At 44.2% G+C, this 23945-nt stretch overlaps 1 protein-coding gene across 2 annotated transcripts in view; it reads left to right on the plus strand.

Moving 5' to 3' along the window:
- The window catches only part of MTHFD1L (methylenetetrahydrofolate dehydrogenase (NADP+ dependent) 1 like), a 598574-nt gene that overhangs the window by 396414 nt on the left and 178215 nt on the right, over positions 1-23945 (plus strand). For both annotated transcript variants that reach the window (XM_063917907.1, XM_063917906.1), the window contains exon 21: positions 8942-9081. In XM_063917907.1, coding sequence (XP_063773977.1) covers positions 8942-9081 — 140 coding nt within the window. The remainder of the gene's footprint in view (positions 1-8941; positions 9082-23945) is intronic.

Consider the following 23945-nt stretch of genomic DNA (forward strand, 5'->3'; position numbering starts at 1 on the left):
TATACAGATAGTAGAAATAAAAATAAATGTCAGAAAAAAGACAACCACTGTGTGTGTTGAAGGATTTAAACTCTAGATACTCCCTCACCTTTTTTGAGGTGCGAGCTCAGAAAAGGGAGTATCTTCACAAACTAAGTTGGAAACTTCAGAAGTATCTCTCCCGTTTTGCTGCTTTGAGTTTGGCGCAAGATAAGGGTACTATTGTGTGTGTGTGTGTGTGTGTGTGTGTGTGTGTGTGTGTGTGTGTATATATATATATACATATATATATATATATATATATATATATATATATATATATACACACACACACACACACACAACAAAAGTACCGGCTCTCCCATCAACAATCACCAGTAATGCGCCGGGTGCCCGTGCTATATTAGTAATACACTCCTCGATAAGGGCACAGCACTCCTAGGTGACTTGCAGGTAATAAAGACAGCAGTATAATATATGTATATACAGTATGTCTCTCTCTCTCTATCTATCTATCTATCTATATATGTATGTATATATATATATATATATATATATATATATATATATATATATATACAGGTTGAGTATCCCATATCCAAATATTCCGAAATACGGAATATTCCGAAATACGGACTTTTTTGAGTGAGACTGAGATAGTGAAACCTTTGTTTTTTGATGGCTCAATGTACACAAGCTTTGTTTAATACACAAAGTTATTAAAAATATTGTATTAAATGACCTTTAGGCTGTGTGTATAAGGTGTATATGAAACATAAATGAATTGTGTGAATGTACACACACTTTGTTTAATGCACAAAGTTATAAAAAATATTGTCTAAAATGACCTTCAGGCTGTGTGTATAAGGTGTATATGTAACATAAATGCATTCTGTGCTTAGATTTAGGTCCCATCACCATGATATCTCATTATGGTATGCAATTATTCCAAAATACGGAAAAATCCCATATCCAAAATACCTCTGGTCCCAAGCATTTTGGATTTTTGGATAAGGGATACTCAACCTGTGTGTATGTATGTGTGTGTATATATATATATATATATATATATATATACAGAGGCGGAACTACCGGCAGGGCAAGCAGTGCGTTGCACTGGGGCCCGCCTCTGTCCAGGGGCCCAAGCATGTAATGAGTCAAACTGACTCATTACATGCCGCTGTGCGCTGCGGGCAACCGCTGCCCGCAGCGCACAGCCGCCCACAGAGGAGAAGAGCAGCGGCACGGACGGGGGAAGGAGGAGGACGGAGGTGAAGGAGGGAGCCGCAGCAGCGCTTTGTTACTGGTGGAGGCGCTGCTGCCCCTCTGCTTCACTATAGGCTGTCTTCCGAGTGAAGCAGGGGGGCAGCAGCAGCAGCGCCTCCACCAATAACACAGCGCTGCTGCGGCTCCCTCCTCCACCTCGTCTACTGCCCGGGAATCGTCAAGCTGCACAAGGAGCCTGAGCCAGCGGAGAGGGTAAGTATGATTCTACTTTCTTTCTTTCTCTTTATTTCTTTCTTTCTTTCTGTCTCTTTTTTTCTTTATTTCTTTCTGTCTCTTTCTTTCTTTATATGTTGGGACTGCCTGCCGCTATGTGTAAAAATGGGGGACTGCCTACCGCAATGTGTAAAAAGGGTGGACTGCCTGCCGCTATGTGTAAAAATGGGGGACTGCCTGCCGCAATGTGTAAAAAGGGGGGACTGCCTGCCGCAATGTGTAAAAATGGGGAATCTGCCTGCCGCAATGTGTAAAAATGGGGAATCTGCCTGCCGCTATGTGTAAAAAGGGAGAATATGCCTGCCGCAATGTGTAAAAACGGGGGACTGCCTGCCGCAACGTGTAAAAAGGGGGAATCTGCCTGCCGTAATGTGTAGCAAGGGCACGCTGTCTGCCGTAATGTGTAACAAGGGCATGCTGTCTGCCGTAATGTGTAACAAGGGCACGCTGTCTGCCGTAATGTGTAACAAGGGCACGCTGTCTGCCGTAATGTGTAACAAGGGCACGCTGTCTGCCGCTATGTGTAAAAAGTGTACGTTGTCTGCCGTTATGTGTAAAAAGTGTACGCTGTCTGCCGTAATGTGTAAAAAGGGGACGCTGTCTGCCGTAATGTGTAAAAAGGGGGACGCTGTCTGCCGTTATGTGTAAAAAGTGTACGCTGTCTGCCGCTATGTTTAACAAGGGCACGCTGTCTGCCGTTGTGTAAAAAGTGTACGCTGTCTGCAGTAATGTGTAAAAAGTGCACGCTGTCTGCCGCTATGTGTAACAAGGGCACGCTATCTGCCGTTATGTGTAAAAAGGGGACGCTGTCTGCCGTAATGTATAAAAAGGGGGACGCTGTCTGCCGTAATGTGTAAAAAGGGGACGCTGTCTGCCGTAATGTGTTAAAAGAGGAATCTGTTCGCTGTAAGGTGTAAAAGGGTCTCTACCTGGTGTAGTGGTGCTACTGTGCGGCGTAATTTGAAGAATGGAGACTACTGTGCACCGTTTTAGGAATTGGTATTATTTTGTGGCCACACCCCTTCCCCGCGAAGCCACGCCACTATGTATTTTTGCGCGCGCCTACGGCGCGCACTGCCCCTGTTTTGCATGCAGGGGTGGGGCTCCGATGCCGTTTCTTGCACACAGTGCTAAAATGTCTAATTACGGCACTGTTGCTAGGTATCCAATTCTCTGTCCCTGAGCAGGTCCCCCTCACCAGATCCTCTCAAGTGGTGAGGGGGTGGACTTGGATGGGATGGGGGGGGGGTGGGATGGGGGGGGGGCAAAGCATTTTGTCGCACCTGGGCCCACTGCTTGCTAGTTCCGCCACTGTATATATATATATTTAACAACATTACTGGGGGTATGTAGATTGATACATTGATAGCAATATAATAATTAATAATAATCAAGAGTGGCTGTCACATGTCCTGTGTGGTTGGACAGATTTTCAGATTTTATTTCTGTCATGTCTGTGATGATTTAAAATAAATAAAAAAAAATTCATGAGTATTTACATATAGTTAGAAAAAAATTTATTTCAATAATTCATTTTGGTACACTAGAATAAAGTTTTGCTCTCTGAATACAACTTTGTCATTGGGGACGTCTGCTCATGACCTTCCCTGTGGAAATGGACAGGTTAAGAGTGCAAATGTCCAGCTGCACTGAGAATGTTGTGTTTACACCCAGAGAGTAAGTGGCAGTGAGCAAGCCGTGCTTTCCATTTCCCTTTGCATTGTTCACAAGTGAAGCTCCAAATCCCTGTCATTATCCTAAATTATCAACTTTAAGATGCGCATATGTTCTTACTGATTTGTGTAAATTATATAAGCCTTGACTTTAGAGTTGGTCCTGACTAAACACTGGTGAAAACCCAGCCGTATGTTACATCTTTATGGATCGTTAACATGTCATAGTAAGAGAATAATTCGTGAAACACGTACAGTACATACATTAAGCATACACTTTTATATTTGAATAAGTAAAGTAACCTCCTATACCGTCTGACTTAATACTAATTATACAACATACATAAAAGGTATAAAACACATTCCCTTATCTGCAGTATCCTTAGTGTATTCGTTATTCCATTTCCTTGTCCTCCACCTATTACATCACTAAGTGTAGGTGTAGACACTAAAACGTTCCCATGCATCTTTGCTGAAATGAAATTGATTGGGCTGCACATCTAACATTACAGATGTAACACTGAACATATACAGTGTAAAGATTAAATTGGCACCAGTATTCAATACTATAGTATATTCTTTTTTAATCCGGTCACTAAATGGTGTTTGACAGTTTCTAGACAATATTATTATTATTATTATTATTATCCTGTATGTAGTGCTGTACAGGGAAATTACAATTACACACAAACAATACAGGAAGTTCAAACAAGACTGTACATAGGGGATAGTGGTGGGGGGCATCACACTGTGAGATTTATATACAACAGAGTTATAGAAAGTAACAATGGCAGTCTATGATCAGGGGGGAGATGTAGCAAGCCTACTAAACAAACAGAGAAGTTGCCCATAGCAACCAACTAATCAGCTTGTACCGATCATCATTTATAGTATATACTGATGAGGTCTTGCTAGAAGTTCACTGGTTGCTAAAACCACCTCCTCCGCGTGTCCTCTTCTATATTCTTTGAAGGCTAGATACTCTTCACTGCAGGTGTCCAGGGAGAGCTGACAGACTGCATCAGAGCTGTTGAGTGAGTGGGGGGCACAAGAATAGTGGAGGGTGACAGCCCTGCCCTTGAAAGCTTATAGTCTAAGTCAGTGGTTCTCCATTCAAGTGGTTGGTTGAGCCATGTACTGTAGCTCAACTAATAGTAATGAGAGCACAGCCTTTCAATTTGTTTGGAACCACTGATCAATTGGTCTTGGTGAATTGATTGGGGTTTTTTTTATGAATTTTGGTTGAGCCCACAAAATAGCTGCCCTTACTGTATTTAGGCCATGGTAACACTTTGCTGCAGGTATGTTCTGTAAAATATTAATTAGCAGAACACAGAGTTACATCATTTTGTATTTCTAATAAGGATAACACTTTACTGCTACACTTTAATTGACAATTTAGTCTCCATGTTGCCGCTGCAGTGTTTTAGATTTGAAGTCTTGATAAAGTACCAACCAATGAGCTCTGAACTGTCGTACACAGCTTGTAACATGGCAGTTAGGAGTGGATTGGCTTGTACTTTATCTGTCTCCACTTTAGCACTCTCCAAGGCTTAGTACATAGACCTTTTGCAGTCTCTTATTTCAAGTTTTTATTTTTAACCAATTGAAACGCCTGCATACTGTGCACCGCTAATCACTTTAACATTCATTTACAGTATGCTCCTACTAGTATTGTTTCCCGTTTCTTCTACGTCACGTTTACCCATCTGTTCTCTCCACCACACTGTATATTTGGCGCATTTTTTGTGGTGTGATTAAACAGATTTTTTGCACACTGCTCTTTGAATGGTTTCCTGCCAAAACAAATTTAGATTTATTGCTTTCAAAATGTGGTATCTGAAGTGTTTAATGTAATAGTTTTTTTTTTTTTTTAATTATATCCTTTTTAATGGTTTCCTTAATCTAGTAATTAGTGAAGCAACACTGGAATGAACCTTCAGAAGTCCCCCAGGGCTGCATTTGTTGATATTTTCCTTGGCACTTGGACATGGAAAGAGGAAATAATATTGGACTGATTGCAGGGTGTATACGATCAGACAAGTTTCCAAGTAGAGGAGTTTGGCACTCTGCATTGTTTTCTTCTCATTTGTCCTCTGCTTCATTTCCTATGCTGTGTGTTGCCTTCATCCTTGCAGCTTTAGTACTGCATCCTGTTTCCTTCCTTTCAACCAACGTCACGCTCTGATATTCTTGGGCCAGTCTTTGTCCCGTTGTCTATAGCTAAAGAGCCTCCATAATTTAATGCATGTTTGTGTGGAATACTTCCTTGTATTTGTGTGTGGTGATATCCTTCAGCAGTTTCCTCACCACTTTCAATATGAGCTCTTTTTAATAACCCGTTCCGTTAGCCAAATTGTTGAATTATAGGCAGTGTCCTCATAACTGTCATTTATTTGCAAGGCACCAGAAAACTGCAGGACTGGGAAGGGAAAAATATATTCTATAAAATATAAATCTTCCTTAGCAGCAGAAGTAGAAATTCAAAGAGGGAGGCTTAGACACGAGACAGACTGCAGAGAGAGAGCAAAGTTTACACACTAAAGTAGTGGTTTCCAAACTGGGTGCCACAAGACGCTTGTAGGGGTGCCATGAGTTGGTGATCTAGTATCAAATTGAAAAATTTTTTTGTTAATGTTCAAGTCAAAATCAGTTCTAGTGGCTGGCAATCATAAAATGTGGACCAAGAAGCACAACCCTGTCCACCACCACATAGGCTGGTATCCAATTAGGTGTGGTAATTTACCGCGGCTTGTGGATTCGGTCGGGGCTATCCAATTAGCCCTAATATGCGGCACTTGCAAAAAGCAGATGCTGGAGCCATGATAACACATGGGATTGGGAACTTATCCCGGATCCCACATGTTTTATTGAACAATTGCGAGTCTTTTTTTGGCAAATAAGAATGGACTACAATTGAATGGCGCGAATGACCATCACCCATTTTTATTGGCTGAAAAAGGATTGTACCTAATACCAGCCATAATCTTATCTAAGGATGATAGGTAAGCTCAATTTACTTAATTTAATTATCTGTGCTGAGTTTCTCAATAAGAAACTCTAAGCTACAGGTTCCCTGGAAAAATGCTGATACTGTAGGGTGCTTTGGGTCAAAAAAGTTTAGGAACCACTGCATGAAAGAAAGAGTGGCATTGTCTTACATTTTAATGACTACAGTCCAAGGCTATACACTGCAGCCATTTGGCAACTGCATTATTTCTGGTTCTTCTGTGGACCTATTACTTTTTGTAAATTTGTACATTTTTTTTTATTTATTTTTTATTTGATTCTAAACTACATCTGTTCTGCAATCTCAGATGTGTTGATTTGCCAAGAGCAAAGGACGAGGAGTAGCTATTAAATAACGAGACTGTACTTGTAAAAAAAAAAAAAATCCATACTGTGTAGGTTAAATGGCAGTAGGGGAACATTGACCTTGAACTATCCCAAAACGGTTTAAAAGTTTCTCCCCTCACGCACAGATAGTTTGCTGTCACAGTGTTCGAAGAAGTTGGTTTTTTTTATGTGTGTTCGAATTGAGCATAGATTCGAAGTTGTTTTTTTGTGTGTGTTCGAATTGAGCATAGACTCCGCATCCGACTGGAAATGGTAAACATCAACAAAGAAACTGTTGTCTTTGCTCGCCATAGGTTATAGTCCCACTCTGGTGGTGGCGGGGACCCACCATCCAAGTCGGAATACCGGGCTGCAGTCGAGATTCCGACCGCCTGCATTTCCCCGGCTGTCTGGAATCCGGCGTCGGTATCCTGAACGCCGGGATCCCTGTATGTTAACGGCTTCTCCTACAGTCATACAGACGTAGATATCAGAGGGTTTGAAAAGTCCAGAGATCTCTTGAAATCATTTAATACGAACTAGCCAACAAATGACAAGTTGCAAGAGGATACTGTAAAAACAAACATACCTATAATCCTTAAACAGCTATAGATTTTAACATACATTTATTAACATATCCTGTTGCATTTGTAATCTATATATAGTTTCTCAGAGTGTTTAGCACTGCTTCCTATCTGCAAGAAAAGGCATTGGCTCTTTAGTATAGATATAACAATCATCAATATATTATGTAATGCTAGGCCATTCTAAAGTGTCATTATGTGGCCCCTGCAGTATACATAAATATATCATTTATTCTATTTTTTTGTTTGTGTGTTTTTTATTCATGTGTAATGTTACAATTAAACAAACTATATTGATAAGTTTTGTACTTGCAATATCAGGACTAACTACAAGTTAAATCATTGTAAGTGTAAAGGCGCAGTGAACCCGTGGGAATTTTCTGTGGAATTTTTTATCCATTGGGCGCAGAGTTATGACCTTCAGGAGTTGAAAAAAAAGGACAGTATTTTAACACTTGGGTCTTTCTTGCTAAACTTTTTTTATTACATTTACTTAGTATATCTTGCTGTTTGTTCTAACACTTTTTTTCCCATGTATACCCTCCACCACAGTATTATTACTTGCAATATCATGGTTAGCCATGTGGATCGCTGTTCTATCATCACAAGTGTGAGGTTGTAGTGAGAATGCATAATTAGGAATCGCATTATGGGCGTGATGTAGCTAATGCAGGGCCTGATAGCAGTGGATCAGGCAGGTAATTGCCGCGTGTATGCAGGCAACTGATACGGTAATATCGATCATTCGGACATGACGGATAGTCCAGCATGTCCCTACGAGTCGATATTTTGAAAGTGTCATGTTGGTCGCATTGGTCAGTGTATGCCCTGCGGTGACCGACAGACATTCCCCTGTTCCTTCACATGAGAAGATACTGAGAACTACTGTATGCACTTCCTAGGGGCGGAGCGCCAATATCACACCCAGAACACTGGGAGAGATCTTAGTGTGTGCCTGTGATATCTGCAGTGTCAGATAAAATTCCTGTCGGTCTGACAGGCATGTTATCTGCCTGTGTATGCCCACCTTAAGTGTTGTAGTATTGGGGCTATAAGTTTGGGTTAGTCTGACGAATAACGTTTGCATCATGGAGGTTTGCTACTGCAGGAGCAAGTGGGGGGAGGGGTCGCAATTGCTAACTAAACATAATCAAAGTATGTTCTTAACAATTTGATAGGAGGATGATATATCTCCCGGGCTGTGTAGTGAATGGGCACAAGTACTGGAATGGCCTGCCTTGTGACGGACAGAAGACAACGATGCCTATGTATGACATGTACTGGAGTGGGCAGCTGTGCTCCTAGTAGTGGTATAGTCCCAATGTCAGATTATGGAAAATTTTTGAAATCAGTCACTTATAAGAAAAAAAAAATCCCTTATAATGGAGAACAGCGTTTGTTTGGCAGTTACCTCCGTTCAAGTGACAAGTAATACACACGGCATGCCTAAACGGTCTAGGTGTGTTGCATGAATTAAGTCATTCCTTGTTAAAGTGTTAATAAAGAAGAGTTCTACTTTTTTAACATTGGGGATATTGAAGTTTAATGAAGTTTCTTTTCCTGGTTTTAAGTGTTTTTTTACTTTTATGCCATAATATTAGTTTCACTTTAATATGCCTGATAAAATACTAACTTTAGGTAAAGATTTATGGTTGTGCCCATTTACAATGAAAAACCTACATTTCTTTCAATGCAGTCTCAGGTAGCAAGTGCATATTCTTTCCTGCAGATTATACTTAATCTGTGGCTTTCCTCTTCACCATGGAAAATAAATTCTGTAAGATCAGGGGTCTTGATAAATGGCAATACTGTACTATTCATCTGCTCTGACTTCAAATCAGTGCTATATTATTTGTCTTTGTTTTCTAGTGACAGAGGCTGGTTTTGGTGCAGACATTGGCATGGAGAAATTCTTCAATATTAAGTGCAGAGCCTCAGGCTTGGTTCCCAATGTGGTGGTTCTTGTGGCTACTATTAGGGCTTTGAAGATGCATGGAGGAGGACCCAATGTAAGTACATTTTGTTTTCTTTGTTATGGTTTCTTTCAAGGAGGAAATTGTGTTTCATTTTACTATGACGTTACTAGATTTGATTAGTGAATTTAGTGAACATAGCTCCTCACAGTATAAGTGCTTTATTAGTGAAAAATGCACTCTATTTTTATTTCCCCAGCTTTAGAAGACCTTACACTTTAAGGGGACAATTCATTTTTTTTTATTTTTTTTGTCATCCAAAAGAGCAGTTCAGTTGCTCCAGGCGCCCCTGAATTATCGCATTTGCCGTGGCCAAATAGACGGGTTTTAGCTGCATATAGTGGTTAAACCCGTGTAAAGTCCCAGTCGTTTGGGAGCCAAAACCACAGACTCTTCGCACATTTCTGCTCGCCACCTCAGTTTGCTGCGAGAGAAAAAAAATTCTGCAGCGGGGTACACTGTGTTTCCACAGGGAATACATCGGGGATGTAGAAATGGATCTTGATCCAGAGGCACCAACAGGCTAAAGCTTCAGACTGTCCCAGAACGCATTGCAGTGCCTCCTCTATAACCCCACCTCCAGGCACTGTGAGCTCAGTTTTAGAGTTAGTGCCTTCATGAAGTAGGTCACTTAACAGGGGGGCTGCGCTAGGCAGCCCTGAAAAAGCTTTTTATCAAACTTCAAGGGCTGCAGAACTTCATGTGTCAGTATGGCATACTGTGCTGCGGCTCCATCACCTCCCCAGCGGCGTTGCATACTTTGCTGGCTCTGTTCCTGGGTACTTGCGGCGGAGTGCTCTGATTCCTAGACACACCACCGCAGACACTCTCCTGGATCGCGTGGCTGCAACTAAGGAAGGAGGTAAGAGGGTCCCCCAGGCGAGACCCGCCATTAAATTGCGTTCCGGTCGCAGTTTAAGGAGACGAACCGCGATACTGGCGTGGACACTGTGACAGAGCAGGGACCCCACTATATCCACCAGGGCATGGGAGCACAGGTCTGATAGTAAAATATCCACTATGATGATAATAATAGTACACGGTGGTGAGGACCAGCATAGGGGAAAAGGTGCTTGACCTGTAGCCCTTCCCCCAGCTCCGGGCGCCATCTACTGCTGGTGTTCCCGCCCTGGAGCTGCCTCACACACTCCCTCACTCCCTGACTGAGGCGCTGGTCGCCATTTTCTAAAATAGATGTGACTGGTCTCCGGGACTGCAGGGCAAGGTCTCCTTTGTAAACCTGCCTGTACATCAGCGCCGTGGCTTTACAAGCACTTAAGTATTGTACCTGTCGATAATAAGACAGCGTTAGTTAAGAACAAGTGAGAACCTTTAGTGGACCATCAGTGATAGCCTGGTCTCTGAGTAATGACTTCCTAGTAGTGAATTCCTGCTACACCTGAGTATCAAGATTTCACTTTCAAGTAGTCGACCCATGAGGATTGGCAGACGACTCAAATAGAAAGCCTCTCTGATACTAAGGGTTTTTTATATCGCTGTGTCGGGTATCCATATCCACTTATTTTTTATAATACTTACCATACGGTTAAGATGTACCCCTGATGAAGTCTTATAATAAGACAAAACGCGTTGGATGTTCTTGATCTTCCTTTATGATGTCACCTCTGAATATATATCGAGGAAAAAGAGGAGACTGTAGAGATTCACCTACCATTGTCTTTGACATCTTAAACGGAAATACACGAAGTGTGGAGCGACTTATTACTCCTTTTACAAATGAACCATGGACTGTGAACTAGTTTTTATGTATATATAATACATTTTATGATGGAACATGTTGCCACTTTTTTTGACTCTTAAAGGTGTGAATCATAAGTGCCTTTTGTAACACAGGGTGTTGACTCAACCCTCAGGCGCCAGCTCACCTATTGATGGATGGATGTATGTATATGTATGTGTGTATATATATATATATATATATATATATATATATATATATATAATATTGTAACACTGTAAGGGAACAGGGTGCCGTTTCCTGGGGTAGATGGCAGCAAGCAGCAGCTGAGAAATCATAAAAGTCCAGTTTGTGGTGCAACTGGCCGCAACCAGTTTTATTAAGCAGAAAATAAAATAAACATCAAAAGAAAATACCTTGCCTGTCCGGCGCTAACTATACACAAGACGTTCCTGACTGTCTCTAAATAAAACACAGAGTTTTCCAGTAAATACTGTATGGCTCACTTGTATAAGGAAACATGTTTCTCCCACAGAGGTTTTGCAGTTTCTCCCCAGGCAGTCTGCACACACTGATCCGGCTAGCAGCCCTATAATACTCTTACACAGCTGAAACCCTGTTTAGCCCTCTGTGAGGCCAAAGACCCGAACTGGGCCCAATGTCTGGAACCTGCCCCCTCTCTCTCTCTCAGGGCCCTTATCCAGCTTTTCCAACCGACTGAAAAGGTTCTAACAAAACAAAACATTTTCCTGGAAGTTTTCCTTTTCGTAAAACATGCAAGACAAGAACCTGGGACAAACATACCTGCCCTCAAACACTATTCCAGTGTTCTTGTCACATATCCCCCTCCCCTGTTTCGACCTAGGGGCCGGAACACCTGTAGCCCCTAAACAGAAGATGCGGGACATTGCATCTGCATTGGCCAATTCCGTACCTGGTCTATGTTCGACAGTAAACTTAAAATCTTGCAATGCTAGAAACCATCTAGTTACACGAGCATTCTGACCTCTATTTACATACATCCATTTTAAAAGGGTGTGATCTGTCACTAGTCTGAACTGTCTACCCAAGAGGTAATATCTCAAGGTATCTAATGGCCACTTAATGGCCAAAGCCTCCTTTTCCACAATAGCATAACTTTTTTTATGCTATTTGAGTTTCCTACTCAAATTATAGGGTGTTCGTCCCCATCTCTGGTTTGGGACAACACGGCCCCTATCCCTACCTCTGAGGCATCCGTCTGCACAACAAATTCTTTTGAAAAATCTGGTGTTATCAGTACAGGTTGTGAACATAAAGCCACTTTTAACGCTTGGAACGCTTTTTTTGCATCAGGGTTCCATTTCACCATATTTGACTGCTTCCCTTTGGTAAGATCTGACAACGGCACTGCTGTGGTCACAAAATTAGGAATAAATCGTCTATAGTACCCAGTTATTCCCAAAAAAGCCTTTACCTGTTTTTTATTCACTGGACGAGGCCAGTTTTGAATAGCATCAATTTTATTCAATTGGGGCCTAATCAGATCTCTACCTATGGTGAAGCCCAAGTATTTAACCTCCTCCATTGCGAGGCAGCACTTCTTTGGGTTAGCAGTTAACCCTGCTTCTCTGAGTCCAGTACTGCTTGTACTTTAACCAAGTGGGACCCCCAGTCCGTACTGTGAATTACCACATCATCCAAATAGGCAGCTGCATACTTTCTATGGGGCCTCAAAATCTTATCCATTGCCCGTTGAAAGGTTGCTGGAGCCCCATGCAACCCAAAGGGTAACATCTTATACTGGTATAGCCCCTCCGGAACCGAAAAGGCTGTTTTCTCATACGTCCTAGAGGATTCTGGGGTCCAATTCAGTACCATGGGACAGTTCCGCAGGAGCCATGGGCACTTTAAGACTTTTCAAAGGGTGTGAACTGGCTCCTCCTTCTATGCCCCTCCTCCAGACCTCAGTTTTAGAAATGTGCCCAGGCAGACTGGATGCACTCCAGGGGAGCTCTACTGAGTTTCTCTGAAACGACTTATGTTAGGTTTTTTATTTTCAGGGAGGACTGCTGGCAACAGTCTCCCTGCTTCGTGGGACTGAGGGGGCAGAAGTAGGAACCAACTTCCTAAAGAGTTTTCATGTGTCTGCTTCTGGCTGACAGGACACCATTAACTCCTGAAGGGTACTGAACGCTAGCTGTGCCTAGATGCTCACTCCCACAGCACGCTGTCACCCCCCTCACAGAGCAGAAGTCAGAAGATAGGTGAGTGTTAGAAGAGAGATCTTCAATCAAGGTGACAGCTAAAGGTACCGCACGGCTGGCGGAAGCGCAGCGCGACATACTGCCCACACAACACAGGCACTGCAGTGCGCGGGGTGGGGGGGCACCCTGGGCAGCATGAAACCTTATAAAACTGATAGAAAGGGGGCATAAGATGCCGAGGCACAGCCCTACCCCCGCCAGTATAAATAATATTATCAGAATCTGAGGAGAAACGCGCCATTGCGGGGGCGGAACCTCCTCATCAGTCAGCCAGCACACTGCTCAGCGCCATTTTCTTTCTCTCCTCAGGCTGCAGAGACAACGCTGGTCCTCCTCAACTACAGAATACAAGTATCAGGGTGCAAAACAGGGGGGGGGGGGCGGCACAGTGAAATTGGTGCTTTGCATTGTGTATTTACATTATAAAAAAGCGCTGTATGTCAGTGGGCATTTTATGCTTCACAGGCATTGTGTTATTGGCGCTGGGTTTGTGAACTCGCTGCGCCTACCTGTGTCCTTCTGACAGATTTTACTGTGGGTCTGTTCCCTATAAGTCCCGGAGTGTCTGTGGTGTGTTTGTGCATGTGTGTGACATGTCTGATGCAGGGAGTTCTTCCCCTGAGGGGGCCATTTTAGGGACACAGAGTTGTAATGTGTGGCGCTGCCGGCACACCAAGAGCCTGAATGGGTGAAAGAAATACATGATAGTGTGAATCATATCAGTAGGAGATTAGATAAGTCTGAGTCTCATGCAGAAAGCTGGGGAAAATCAGTTGAAGATGTGATTTTTCAGGGTTCTGCTGTCTCATCCGCAGGCAACCCCTCTGGGTCACATAAGAGACCGTTTGCAAACATTGTACATACTGATACCGACACGGACTCTGATTCTTGTGTCGACGATAGTGATTCCAGGGGGATAGATCCTTAATTGGCAAAAAAACATACAATATATGATTGTTGCTATAAAGGAGGTCTTAGAAGTTACAGAAGCCCCTACTGTACCTCAGGAGAAGGCTTATTTCTATAAGAAAAAGAAATGTAAGGTAACTTTCCCTCCTTCCCATGAGCTCAATACTCTTTTTGAGGGAGTTTGGGTGAATCCTGAAAAGAAATTTCATATTCCCAAAAGGATTCAGATTGCTTATCCTTTTCCTTTAGAGGACAGGAAAAGATGGGAGTCACCCCCGGTGTTAGACAGTGCACTGTCAAGGTTAACAAAAAAGGTGATTCTCCCTGCACCTGGGACGGCTTCACTAAAGGAGCCGCAGACCGCAAAATAGAGACTACGTTAAAATCTATTTATGTGGCCAATGGTAAGCTGCTCAGACCCACCATTGCTTGCGTGTGGGTGAGTTGTGCTATTGAAAAATGGCCAGATAACTTGTCATCGGAAATTGACACGATTGATAGAGACGAGTTACTCCTAACGTTAGGTAATATCAAAGACGCTGCCGCATACATGCTGGAAGGTATGAAGGATATTGGCCTCTTGGGTTCAACAGCCGCTACCATGGCAGTATCGGCTCGGAGGGCGTTGTGGATTCGCCAATGGAATGCTGATGCAGATTCCAAAAGAAATATGGAGGCTCTCCTGTATAAAGGTGAGGCCTTATTTGGTGATGGGCTGGATGCGTTAGTCTCGGCGGCTACCGCAGGTAAGTCGACATTCTTTCCTTATGCTCCTGCACCGGCGAAAAAGACACATCACTCTCATATGCAGTCCTTTTCGGCCCAACAAATACAAAAAGGCCAAAAGTTCCCCCTTCTTTGCAGGTAGGGGAAGGGTAAAAGGAAAGAAATCCGCAGCGTCTCCAGGATCCCAGGAGCAGACGTCAACCCCTACTTCTGCCAAATCTGCAGCATGACACTGGGGCACCCTGGCGGGAGTCCGCTCGGGTGGGAGCACGTCTGAAACTTTTCAGTCAAATTTGGATTCAATCTGGCCTGGACCCATAGGTCTTACAAATAGTGTCCCATGGGTACAGACTGGAGTTTCAAGATGTCCCCCCATGCCGATTTTTCAAATTGACCTTGCCAACTTCTCTTCCAGAAAGAGAGGCAGTAACAACGGCAATTAAAAAATTTATGTCAGGATCAGGTCATTGTCCTGGTACCCTTGTCACAACAAGGAGAAGGTTTTTATTCAAGCCTCTTCGTAGTTCCGAAGCCAGACTGCTCGGTCAGACCGATTTTAAACCTGAAAAATCTGAATCTCTACCTGAAAAGGTTCAAGTTCAAGATGGAATCCCTGAGGGCAAAGATTTCCAGTCTGGAGGAGGGGGGACTTCATGGTGTCAGTAGACCTAAAGGATGCTAACTTGCATGTTCCCATTTATCCTCCTCACCAAGCTTATCTGAGATTTGCAGTACAGGATTGCCATTACCAGTTCCAGATGTTGCCGTTTGGTCTCTCCACGAGGGTATTCACCAAGGTGATGGCGGAGATAATGGTCCTCCTTCGTCAAAAAGGAGTCAATATAATTCCTTATCTGGACGATCTCCTGATAAAAGCGAGATCCAGGGAACAGTTGGTGCAGAACATCGCACTCTCCCACAGCATGGTTGGATCATGAATTTTCCAAAGCCGCAGTTGGAACCAACAACAAGATTGTCCTTTTTAGGGATGATTCTGGACACAGAAGTACAGAGAGTATTTCTTCCAGTGGAAAAGGCTCTGGAAATCCAGAGAATGGTCAAACAAATATTGAAACCAACAAGCGTGTCGATCCATCAATGCATTCGGTTGTTGGGGAAAATGGTAGCGGCCTACGAGGCCAGTTTGGCCGATTTCATGCTAGAGTATTCCAGTGGGACCTGTTGGACAAGTGGTCTGGATCCCACCTACACATGCACCGGAAGATAATCCTGTCCTCCAAAGCCAGGATTTCGCTCCTGTGGTGGCTACACAGTTCTCACCTACTAGAGGGACGCAGGTTCGGGATTCAGGACTGGGTCCTGGTAACCACGGATGTAAGTCTCTGAGGCTGGGGAGCTGTCACACAGGGGGAAAGCTTCCAAGGAAAATGGTCAAGTCATGAAGCCTGCCTTCACATAAACGTTCTGGAATTGAGAGCCATTTACAACGGCCTTCTACAAGTGGTACATCTTCAAAATCATCCCGTGCAGATCCAGTCGGACAATATAACAGCAGTCGCGTACATAAACAGGCAAGGTGGAACGAAAAGCAGAGTGGCAATGGCAGAGGTGACAAGGATTCTCCTCTGGGTAGAAAGACATGTAAGAGCTCTGTCAGCAATTTTCATTCCGGGAATGGACAACTGGGAAGCAGACTTCCTCAGCAGACACAATCTCCATCCAGGAGAGTGGGGCCTCCACCAAGAAGTCTTCGCAGAGGTGACAAGTCTTTGGGGAGTTCCTCAAGTAGACATGATGGCATCTCGTCTAAACAAGAAGCTTCAGAGATATATTGTTCCAGGTTGAGAGACCCTCAAGCAATAGCAGTGGATGCACTGGTGACCCAGTGGGTGTTTCGGTCGGTATATGTTTTCCCTCCACTTCCACTGATTCCAAAAGTACTGAAAATAATAAGAACAAGAGTTCGAGCAATCTTCATTGCCCCAGACTGTCCAAGAAGGGCTTGGTATCCAGATCTTCAGGAGTTGCTCATAGAAGATCCTCGGCCTCTTCCTCCTCGAGAGGACCTACTACAGCAGGGGCCATGTGTGTATCAAGACTTACCATGGCTATGTTTGACGGCATGGCTGTTGAGCGCCAGATCCTAGCCCGAAAGGGTATTTCCAAGGAAGTCATCCCCACTCTTATTCAGGCCAGGAAAGTAACGTCTAAACATTACCACCGTATTTGGAGAAAATATGTGTCTTGGTGTGAATCCAAGAAGGCTCCTACGGAAGAGTTTGAGTTGGGACGTTTTCTCCATTTTCTGCAGGCAGGTGTGGATGCGGGCCTTAGATTGAAGTCGATCAAGGTCCAGATTTCGGCCTTATCGGTTTTCTTTCAAAAACAATTGGCCTCCTTTCCAGAAGTTCAGATGTTCGTGAAAGGGGTTCTGCACATCCAGCCACCATTTGTGCCTCCAGTTGCACCATGGGACCTTAATGTGGTGTTGCAGTTCCTTCAATCAGATTGGTTTGAACCTGTTAGGGTCTCCTGCCCTGTGCTGCCACGTCGTCATGGCAACCGGGAGACAAGTGCTAGTGGAGTAACCTGAGCGCAGCTGATACTCCGGTTCGGGTCTTTTGCTGTGCAGTGGTTATAGGCTCTGTGCACGGCAGGGGATCCGGTGCTGGTTTTTGTGCTCACAGTCTGTGAGGTCTGAGTGGGGCGTGGACAGCACCTGCTTTATAAGGCCTCTTTTCAGGGTAAGCAGATGCTGCTGAATCTCTGTTGGTTAGTCAGTTCATGAAAGTTAGCCAGTACTGTGTAGCTTTGTATTTGTTTGTTGCTTACTGCAAATAGGCCTGGGGATTTGGTATTACACTCTGCCAATCCAGACCTAGCAGTAAGACTGGAGTCAGTCGTTTAGCTTGCTGGGGTTCTGTTATTACTCTGTGAACTTAGCAAGTTTGCGGCTGTATTCTAACACTTGCCTGTCTAATCCTGTCTCACTGTGCTAGGTGTCAGGGGTCAGTTTAGTGGCAGTAAGCTTAAACCTGTGCACTGCAAGTGAGAATCAGGATTGTGGAGGCTCTCCTTGTGTCTATCATTCCATCTCTGACCAAGGAGTTTACTGCCACACCCGTTGGTAACCCTTTAGGGTTTTGCTGTTGCCCTTAGCAACAGCATTTCGGGTTCTCTACGTATTAAAACACAACATCTTGCTTTTTACATCTGAGCAGTTCTAATACAAGGGAGATACCCAGTTCCTTAGCCTCTGGGCTTCTCTGTTCACTGTGTGTGTATTTTGTTACCCTATCACCTTCTGTGTACGTTATGTCATATTCCCCAGTTTGTCTGTGAGTCCATTTGTTTTGCATAACAGTTCAAACACCAGTACATTCCTGCAGACACTGGAGTGCATAACAGTTCTGACACTAGTACTTTCCTGCAGGCACTGGTGTGCATAACAGAACCTCTGCAGGAGATAGAATTGAAGTTTCTCACTTGGAAAGTGGTGATGCTTTTGGCCTTGGCATCCGCAAGGCGGGTGTCTGAGTTGGGGGCCTTGTCTCACAAGAGCCCTTACCTGATCTTCCATGAAGATAGGGCAGAGTTGAGAACTCGCCAACATTTTCTTCCAAAGGTCGTTTCATCTTTCCATGTAAACCAACCTATTGTGGTGCCAGTGGCTACTGACCCTTTCACTGAGTCAAAGGCTCTAGATGTGGTTAGAGCTTTGAAGATTTATGTCGCAAGAACAACTCTGATACGGAAAACAGAGGCTCTGTTTGTCCTGTATGCTCCCAACAAGATTGGGTATCCTGCTTCTAAGCAGACTATTGCGCGCTGGATCAGAGGTACGATTCAGCACGCTAATTCTACGGTAGGATTGCCGAAACCGAAGTCGGTGAAGGCCCATTCTACTAAGAAAGTGGGCTTATCCTGGGCGGCTGCCCGGGACGTCTCGGCTTTACAACTTTGCCGAGCGGCTTCTTGGTCAGGGTCAAACACATTTGCTAAATTTTATAAGTTTGACACTTTGGCCGATGAGGACCTCAAGTTTGGTCAATCTGTGCTGCAGGGTCATCCGCACTCTCCCGCCCGTACTGGAGCTTTGGTATAACCCCATGGTACTGAAGTGGACCCCAGCATCCTCTAGGACGTATGAGAAAATAGGATTTTAATACCTACCGGTAAATCCTTTTCTCCTAGTCCGTAGAGGATGCTGGGCACCCGACCCAGTGCGTACTTTACCTGCAGTTTGTTCATTATAGTTACACAAGTTGTGTTACATTTGTTTTCAGCATGTTGCTGCAAATGGTTCATGCGTGTTGGCGTGTGTTATGTTGAATGCCATGTTGTGCGGCATGGTTGAGGTGTGAGCTGGTATGAATCTCACCATTAGTATAAAAGGAAGTCCTTTCCTTGAAATGTCCGTCTCCCTGGGCACAGTTCCTATAACTGAGGTCTGGAGGAGGGGCATAGAGGGAGGAGCCAGTTCACACCCTTTGAAAAGTCTTAAAGTGCCCATGGCTCCTGCGGAACCGTCTATACCCCATGGTACTGAAGTGGACCCCAGAATCCTCTACGGACTAGGAGAAAAGGATTTACTGGTAGGTATTAAAATCCTATTTTTTCTTTTGCGCTATCAGTTAAAGGTATTTGCCAGTAACCTTTGGTCAGGTCCAACGTGGTGAGAAAACTGGCTGTTCCCAGCCTTTCTGTAAGCTCATCCACACGGGGCATGGGGTATGCGTCAAATTTGAACACCTCATTTAAATTACGAAAGTCATTACAGAAGCGTATGCTACCATCTGACTTCGGGATGAGAACTATGAGACTGGACCACTCACTGTTAGATTCCTCTATGATTTCAAGTTCTAACATGTTTTTAACTACTTTAGAAACAGCTTCTCGCTGAGCTTCAGGAATCCTATATGGCTTTCAATTGACCCTGACCCCTGGTTCTGTGACAATGTCATGTTTTATTATGGCCGTTCGGCCAGGCAGCTCTGAAAATATCTCCCTATTTTGGATGAGAAATTCTTTAACCTGATTGTTCTGATCAGCTGATAATGTCTCTGACACCTTTGTGGGAAGCAACCGAGGTGAAGACACAGAAGGGTAAGGCTCCGCTGACCGAAACAACCTATCTTTCCAGGGTTTGATTAAGTTAACATGGTAGATTTGTTCGGGTTTTCTCTTTCCCGGTTGGTATACTTTGTAGTTAACCTCATTCACTTTTTCCCTAATCTCAAATGGACCCTGCCATTTAGCTAGGAACTTGCTTTCCACAGTGGGTACAAAAACAAGAACTCTATCTCCAGGAGCAAATTCCCATATCTTGGAATTCCGGTTATATACCCTCTGTTGAGCACTTTGGGCCTGTTCCATGTGCTCTCTGACAATAGGTACCACGGCTGCAATCCTATCCTGCATTTGTGTTACATGTTCAATAACGCTTCTATAAGGAGTGGGCTGTCCTTCCCACGTCTCTTTGGCAATGTCCAATAGCCCTCTGGGGTGTCTACCGTACGACAAATCAAATGGAGAAAACCCCGTAGAGGACTGAGGAACTTCTCTGATGGCCATTAACAAATAGGGCAACAAACAATCCCAGTTTTTCCCATCTCTATCAACAACCTTTTTTAACATACTTTTTAATGTTTTATTAAACCTTTCTACCAACCCATCAGTTTGGGGATGGTAGACGGACGTCCTGAGGTGAGTGACCTTAAATAATTTGCACAATTCTTTCATGATCCTCAACATTAATGGGGTACCTTGGTCAGTCAAAATTTCTTTTGGTATTCCCACTCTACTAAAAACCTGCACCAGCTCCCTAGCTATCGCCTTGGTTGTGATATTGCGTAAAGGGACAGCCTCATGATATTGAGTGGCATAGTCCATTATTACCAGGATATACTGATGGCCCCGAGCGGACTTTAACAAGGGCCCCACGAGATCCATGGCTATTCTGTCAAACGGGACCTCTATAATAGGCATGGGAACTAGTGGGCTCCTGAAATGGGGTTTAGGGGCATGATACTGGCATTCAGGACAGGAAGAACAATATTCAGACACTTCTTTATAAATCCCTGGCCAAAAGAATCTTTGTAAAACTCTTTCAGTGTTTTTTTTCTGCCCATAAATGTCCTGCTGTAACGTGACTATGAGCTAAATCTATAATCTATCTTCTCCTATAAGACTGGGGAACCTACCAGCTATTCCACCACATCCTCACCCCTTTTGACAATGTGTTACAAGAGCTCATTACAGACGTCCATGTGGGGATACGTAACCCTGTCACCTGGTACCACAGGTTCCCCATTAACAATCTTAATATTCTCTCTAGCCTTTATTAAGGTAGGATCCTTTAACTGTTCAGACGCAAACAGATCCTTCTTTACCTCCAGGTCAGGCACTCTTTCAGTTCTAACTACTATGTCTCTGTTCCAGGTAAGAGGGTCCTCACTGGACTCCCCATCTGTCACTTCCCCAGCCAAACTAGCAAGAAGGTAAAGGGTCAGAAAGTTCCGAGGACACACGTACAGCCATAAAATCACCGGTATTATCAACTGGCTCTTTACTTCTCACATCTGTTGCTAAACGTGATTCCCACAGTTTCCAAAAATGTGGAAAATCCCTCCCTATTATGGCCTCATGCACCAAGGTGGGAACCAGTCCTACTTTAACAATTGCTGACCCACAACAAGTTTCTATATTCACTTCAGCAGTGACATAATGTTGGGTATCCCCATGTATGCAAGTTACCCCAATAGGTATTTGCTGGACCTTTAAGGGGTTCACTAACCCAGCTTTAACGAGGGTAACTAAACTACCTGAATCTAGCAAGGCCTCTACCCGGTTACCCTATAAGAACACGTCACACATTTGTTTTTCCAGCCCAGGTGAAGGTACCACAGTACAGGCTAACCTAGCAAACAAAGACATTCTGCGACATTCAAAGGTAGCATCACATTGCATGGGTTCTTGCGTGACTGGGCAATTGGCAATGACATGACCTGGCATACCACACCTAAAACATTTAACCACACGATTATCAACCCGTTTGGGTGGCATAGACCTTTCTAGCCCCATTGGCCTGTCTCCAGGGCCAGTATTTACAGTCTCTCCAGTCTTGCATTCTCTTAACCACCCGGCAACATTTTCCCACGGAACAGTCTTACCAGTCTTTACTGTAGGGCGCTGTCGAGGATCTATGGGTTGCTGGTTGGTCATTGGTAGTTCCTCTGCCGCCAGATATCTCTCTACCATGTCCACTAACCGGTCAGCGGTATCCGGATTTCCATGACTCACCCACTTGCGCAGGACCACAGGCAAAGATCTCAACTAGTGGTCCATGACGACTCTTTCAACCATCTGATTGTTGGACCAGTTAATGTCTCTGGCTTTAACCATTTTTTTTTAGGTGAATAAGGTCGTGCATCTGGGAGCGAGGAGGCTTCTCCATGGCATACACCCAACGGTGCACCCGTTGTGCTCGTACTGACAGCGTGACTCCCAGGCAGGTCAGGATCTCCGTTTTTAGTTTGTCTAATCCCGAGCCTCAGCAGGGCTTAAATCAAAGTACGCTTTTTGGGGCTCACCTGAAAGAAAAGGTGCTAGCAGACTGGCCCACTGTGCTTTCGGCCAGTTCTCACACTCGGCAGTCCTTTCAAACGTGGTCAGATAGGCCTCCACATCATCAGCCGCTGTAATTTTCTGCATGAAGTGACTGGCCCGTATAAAACTAGAGCTGGTCGGAGCACTGGCGGCGAAATCTCCAATCCGGGCTGCAAGGCTCTGCACCACTTCTGTTAAGGCCTCTCTATCCTGACGCTGTTGCCTGTAAAGTTCATCAAGAGCCACCTGCTGCAGTCTCCTATTTTCCTCCATTGCCACCTGCTGTTGTCTGTTGGCCCCCTGCTGAGCCTCTGTAGCTTGCAGCCAGGCTTTAAGCAGGTCCTCCATGTCAACAGATTTTTCGGGCGGCTTTGTAGCTGCTTTCACCCAGGACATATATCGAATCCTCAGGGGTGAGTCTCAGCAACTTCACACTGGGCTGTATCTGCATAAACCACAATATTCTGCAGGCCTCATAAAGCTGCTGCTTTCACTTATGCGCAGAACGGAATGCTCGCATTCTCCACCAAGTTGTAACACTGTAGGGGAACAGGGTGCCATTTCCTGGGGTAGATGGCAGCAAGCAGCAGCTGAGAAATCATACAAGTCCAGTTTGTGGTGCAACAGGCCGCAACCAGTTTTATTAAGCAAAAATAACATAAACATCAAAAGAAAATACCTTGCCTGTCCGGCACGAACTATACACAAGACGTTCCTGACTGTCTCTAAATAAAAAACAGAGTTTTCCAGTAAATACTGTATGGCTCACTTGTATAAGGAAGCATGTTTCTCCCACAGAGGTTTTGCAGTTTCCCAGGCAGTCTGCACACTCTGATCAGGCTAGCAGCCCTATAACACTCTTACACAGCTGAAACCCTGTTTAGCCTTCTGTGAAGCCAAAGACCCAAACTGGGCCCAATGTCTGGAACTTGCCCTCTCTCTCTCTCTCTCAGGGTCCATATCCAGCTTTTCCAACCGACTGAAAAGGTTCTAACAAAACCAAACATTTTCCTGGAAGTTTTCCTTTTTCTAAAACATGTAAGACAAGAACCTGAATGCAGTTTTATTGTCATGAAAATAATAATCTGCATTGCAAACGTGACTGTGTGTGCCTGCATCTGTGATGTGATTTCACTGCGGTGTATTCCAGATAAATCTATCACTATATACTGTACCCTGGGGACTAGGTGCGTCTGGGTCCATATATAATGCGTCACAGTATTTACCTATTACTTGTATTCTACTGTATGCTAACGGATTTATTCGCAGGTTTTGTACTGTCTGGCTTCATCGTACTAAACCGCTTTCTGTTGCATTTGTGTATAATGTTTAACATGTAGGGCAGTAAATCTGGGGACACTCCTGCATCCTGCAGAGCATGCGCAACGGATTTATCTGAGGGGAAAGTTTTGTGTGATGGTCTGTGTGCTATGTCTCATACATCTCCCAGTTAGTCCGCAGCTCCTGTAATCAATCAGGAGCCAACCTGAGCTGTGTTCTCAAACCTACTGTCGTCTCTAGTTGAACGCTTTATGCCCCCTATGGGACCACCTGTAACATTACAGTGTCTGATGTCCCCATGGTTACTCCGCTTTGGGTAGGAATATTTGCCTCACGGATTGTAGCGTAATACTCATTCCCTGGTCAGGCAAAATCCTATTCTAGGTCACTCTCGTGTCTGTGGGTCATCTGAGCAGGCTGCTTCTTCCTCCCTATCCAATAATCTCTCTGATATTTTATCTGAAGAGAGG

The sequence above is a fragment of the Pseudophryne corroboree genome, chromosome 4 (assembly GCF_028390025.1).
Source record: "Pseudophryne corroboree isolate aPseCor3 chromosome 4, aPseCor3.hap2, whole genome shotgun sequence".
NCBI classification, from domain to species: domain Eukaryota; kingdom Metazoa; phylum Chordata; class Amphibia; order Anura; family Myobatrachidae; genus Pseudophryne; species Pseudophryne corroboree.